Here is a 3,918-nt window from a genome sequence, read left to right on the forward strand (position 1 = left end):
CTGCTGCTGAAGAGAGCCAAGGTGAGGCGCCGGGGGGACGGTGTTACCTCAGCGGGGCCCGAGCCGTCACGGGTGGGCCCCGGCCGGTGACCGGCCCCGGAGGGTGTCACAGCATCACAGAAGGGTTCAGGTTGGGAGGGACCTTAGAGACCATCCAGTGCCACCCCCTGCCATGGGCAGGGACACCTCCCACTAGCCCAGGTTGCCCAAAGCCTCATCCAGCCTGGCCTTGAACCCCTCCAGGGATGGGGCACCCACAGCTTCTCTGGGCACCCTGGGCCACTGCCTCACCCCCCGCAGAAGAAAACACTTCCTCCTCATATCCAATGTAGATCTCCCCTCTTTCAGCTGAAAGCCATGCCCCCCAGTCCTGTCGCTACAGCCCCTGATCCAGAGCCTCCCCCTCAGCACAGGAAGCTGCTCCAAGGTCTCCCCTCTCTCTGCAGCTCAGCGTCATGAAGGGTGAGCTGGGGGAGGCTGAGCAGATTCTGCACCAAGCCCTGCAGCTGTCGCACCAGTCGGATAACAGGAAAGCCATCATCTACACCTACAGCATGGTGAGGGGCCAGGGGGGTGGTGGGGCTCAGGTTGGGTGCCCTCCTGCTCTGTGCTGGCCCATGGCATCGTGCTGGAAGTTGCTGCGGGGCTGCAGTTCCGGCGTTGTGCCGGAGGCTGGGGCTGCGGTGGAGCTGGAGGTAGAAGGAAGAGCAGTTGAGTTGGGACGAGCCCCTGCAGCCTTTGTGGAGCTTCAGCACTGTCTGTCTCTTCCAGATGGCAAACGTGGCCTTCATGCAGGGACAGCTGGACAATGTGAGTAACTCTGGTTTTCTTCTCTCTGAATTTTAAGAGGCTGACATCTTGTGCAGGATCTTGAAGATGTGGCATGCTGTGACAAGCTGCATACTGAGAGTTGTGAGGCAGAGACCACCCAGTATAAAGCAGAATAATCTGCCTTGGGATTGCAGTCCCATGGACAACATGCTGCTAAGAAAGATGCTTTCACAGTTAAATGTCAAATGCCACAGTCAAGCACTTAGATGGCTGTCTCAAGGAGAGTCTGGAAAAGCCCTGAAGGCACACAGCTGTGGTAAAGTCATGGCTGGTGCAGGAGTCCTGAAGTAGAAACTGAAAGGACCCTACGAGTTGGCAGTAGCATTGGGCTCTGGTTAGCCTTTCACTTCTAACTGGTTTTGACATACAAGATCATTCTCACAAATTGTGAGACAGGTTTCTTCCAGTAGTCTGCCTCTGTAAAGGGTAGAGATCTTTTGTTTTAAGTGCCATCATCCCACAATATTCTCTTCAAAATTCTCATTTCAGGCAGAAAAGCTCTACAAAGCAAGTATGAGCTATTTGCTTGCAGGGGACACAAAAGAGGTATGTTCTTCTGATAAAGGCTTTTAGGGGGAAGTGTTGACAATTTTTTGGTCTATTTCTTGTGCTGTAATACCTCCTACTGGAAGCTGGCAATATTAGCTATGAGCTTGCTGGCTTCTCAAGAACTTCTTTTAAGGGGACAGCAGCTCTGGAGACACCAGGATGGGCATTTTCAAGGTCTAATCTTGGTCTCTGGCAAAGTAATGTTTCTACTGGGGAGATGCAAGAAGAATAACAGTTGCATTGTGTGTCCTCCTGGCAGGATGACAATGCAATCCTTGAGATGTCCCTCAAGCTGGCCAGTATCTATGCTGCTCAGAAACAGTGAGTTCCCTGCTAAAGGCATCTTTTGCTTTAATCTCGGCTTCACAGTGGCAGTGGTGGCCAAGCAGAGGCTCTTTAACAATAGAGTGCCTGAGGAAGCTTTAATGTGACAAGGTGCCATCAACATAAAGGCTCCTACAGGTGTGATATTTGCCTGCCCGCTGTCATGCAGCGCAGTGATTGCCGTTATGATCTGCCCAGCTTAGGGCAGAAGTAGCCATAGAGGACATCACTCTTCAGTCTTAAATCTTCATCTCACAGAAGAGAAGGGCTTTTGAAGCAGTTGGTGGCTGTTAACTTCATTTTTTCAATGGAGCATTGGCAGGGGTTGCCTTAGCTGGCCTTATTTGGGGGGAGGAGGGCCCTCTCCACCTCTTGGATCCCTTTGCTCATGGGTCAAGAGAAGGGTCCAGGCCACGTCCAAGAAGAAAGCACTGAGGGCAAGAAGGGTCTGGTTGAGGGGAGAAGCTGTCTTTTAGGCCATCTAGAATGAGGGATTGAAGGCATTCATGTGTCCCTTCAGGGATGGAAGGAGCCTTGCTTTGCTCAGTTGTTGTACTTTGCAGGCACAAGTTAGCCCTGGCTGGCTATGAGTTCTGCATCCTGACCTTAGAAGAGAAGATTGCCAAGCAAAAAGACTTGCCTGAGGATGTCTTACCAGGTGGGACTGCTTTGTCTGCCAAAGGCTTCTCATTATTTTTTCTCCATTTCCCTGTCCTTGATGTTGCTTTCCATATTGCCCAAGCACCATCTTCGTGTCAATTCATTGCCTTCACACTGCATGAGTTTCCCACTCTCGTAGAATGGAGACTCATGCTTGATCTTGAAGTGATTGCTTCCACTCCTCTCTATTTGCAGCTGAAGAAAAGGCCAACACCCGTCTCTTGCTTGGGATGAGCCTAGACTCCTATGCTCGCTATCTCCAAAACATTAACCAGCTCCCAGTGGCCCAAAAAATGTATGAGAAGGCTCTGCAGATATCAAATGATGTTCAGGGAGAGACTCATCCACAGGTGACGTGTACAATGGTAGTTGGACTACTAAAAAAAAGGGAATGAGGCAGCCTTAAAAGCAGCCTTGCTGGCATTGGACAAACCCAGCACTAAATTCGGTTCTGTTTTCCTGCCAGGAACAATGAGCACACAGCATGCTGACATATAAATATAAGGCACTTTCTTACTGAAAGCTTCTCGGGGAAATACTACTTTACCAGTGGGACAGGGGTATGAATGTGGTGATCCTGCTGCCCCAGACTTGTACACAAGTCTTGCTCTGAGGCTTCCTTTTCTGTCCTGGTGCAGACTGTGGTCCTGATGAATGACTTAGCAACTGTACTGGATGCTCAGGGGTACTACGATGAGGCATACACCTACGTGAAGAAGGCAGCTGAGGTGGCAAAGGAGACCCAACACCCAGAGGAGCACATGGTGCTGAATAACCTGGCAGCAATTCTGATGCACAAAGGTAAGTAAATCATATCCAGCCTATGTCACTGTGCCTGTGCTGACTGCAGATGTAGGATTGAACTGTAGTTTTATTTTTGTGTTGCTATTTGTAGCTTAAGCAGGTCTGCTGACTTGGGGTTAGGCTCTGAAAAATGGACAATATAGTTAGTTAGCCATGGCACTTTTTCCTCTTGCTACAGAAGACTTTCTGCAAGCAAAACAAGTGTACAAAGAAGCCCTCAAGCAGGCACAAGAAAAGGGAGATGTTGCTTCTGTCCAGCATATCCAGGAAGAACTAGCTGAACTGGCCAAGAGGAGAAAGGGCTCCAAATGAGTTTGGCCACAGAGGCCAGCCTCGAGGTGGCTGACAGCAGCACGGGTTGGTCAGTACAAGCAGCCTGGGACCAGTTTGCTGCAGTTCTCCCCAGGCACACCAATGAGGAGTTTAAGGACTGCTTAACAAGAAGGGCTGCTATTGCCTAACAACTTAGCCCAAAATAAAGTTGTGAAATCTTAACTATGTAAATTTGTGCTGTAGTCCATGGTTAGTCACCTACTGTGCTAGGGATTTAACTTGGTCTTGACTGCCAGCAAAGTGCAAGTGCAGCCCGGTATTAATCCTTGCAGTTAAATCAAGGAGTAGTCATTTGCTACTCGTGACTGTTCACAGAAGTATTCAGTTTCAAAACATGTCTAAACTAAAGCTCAGTCATGAAAAAGAGAACAGGCAGGAATTCTCCTTTTCATGCTGGCTAGCCCAACAGGGTGTGCT

The 3,918-nt window shown here is 49.7% G+C and overlaps 1 protein-coding gene across 1 annotated transcript; it reads left to right on the plus strand.

Annotated features, from left to right (window-relative positions):
- Positions 1-6: 6 nt before the first annotated feature.
- Positions 7-3,663, plus strand: TTC19 (tetratricopeptide repeat domain 19). The gene is made up of 9 exons (XM_010078736.1): positions 7-21; positions 447-557; positions 772-810; positions 1,321-1,377; positions 1,640-1,701; positions 2,268-2,362; positions 2,560-2,714; positions 3,003-3,165; positions 3,347-3,663. Exons 2-9 carry the CDS (start codon positions 456-458, stop codon positions 3,478-3,480), a joined length of 807 nt encoding a protein of 268 aa, XP_010077038.1. The 5' UTR covers positions 7-21; positions 447-455; the 3' UTR covers positions 3,481-3,663.
- Positions 3,664-3,918: the final 255 nt, after the last annotated feature.

Source organism: Pterocles gutturalis, unplaced genomic scaffold (genome assembly GCF_000699245.1).
Source record: "Pterocles gutturalis isolate BGI_N339 unplaced genomic scaffold, ASM69924v1 scaffold14828, whole genome shotgun sequence".
NCBI lineage: Eukaryota > Metazoa > Chordata > Aves > Pterocliformes > Pteroclidae > Pterocles > Pterocles gutturalis.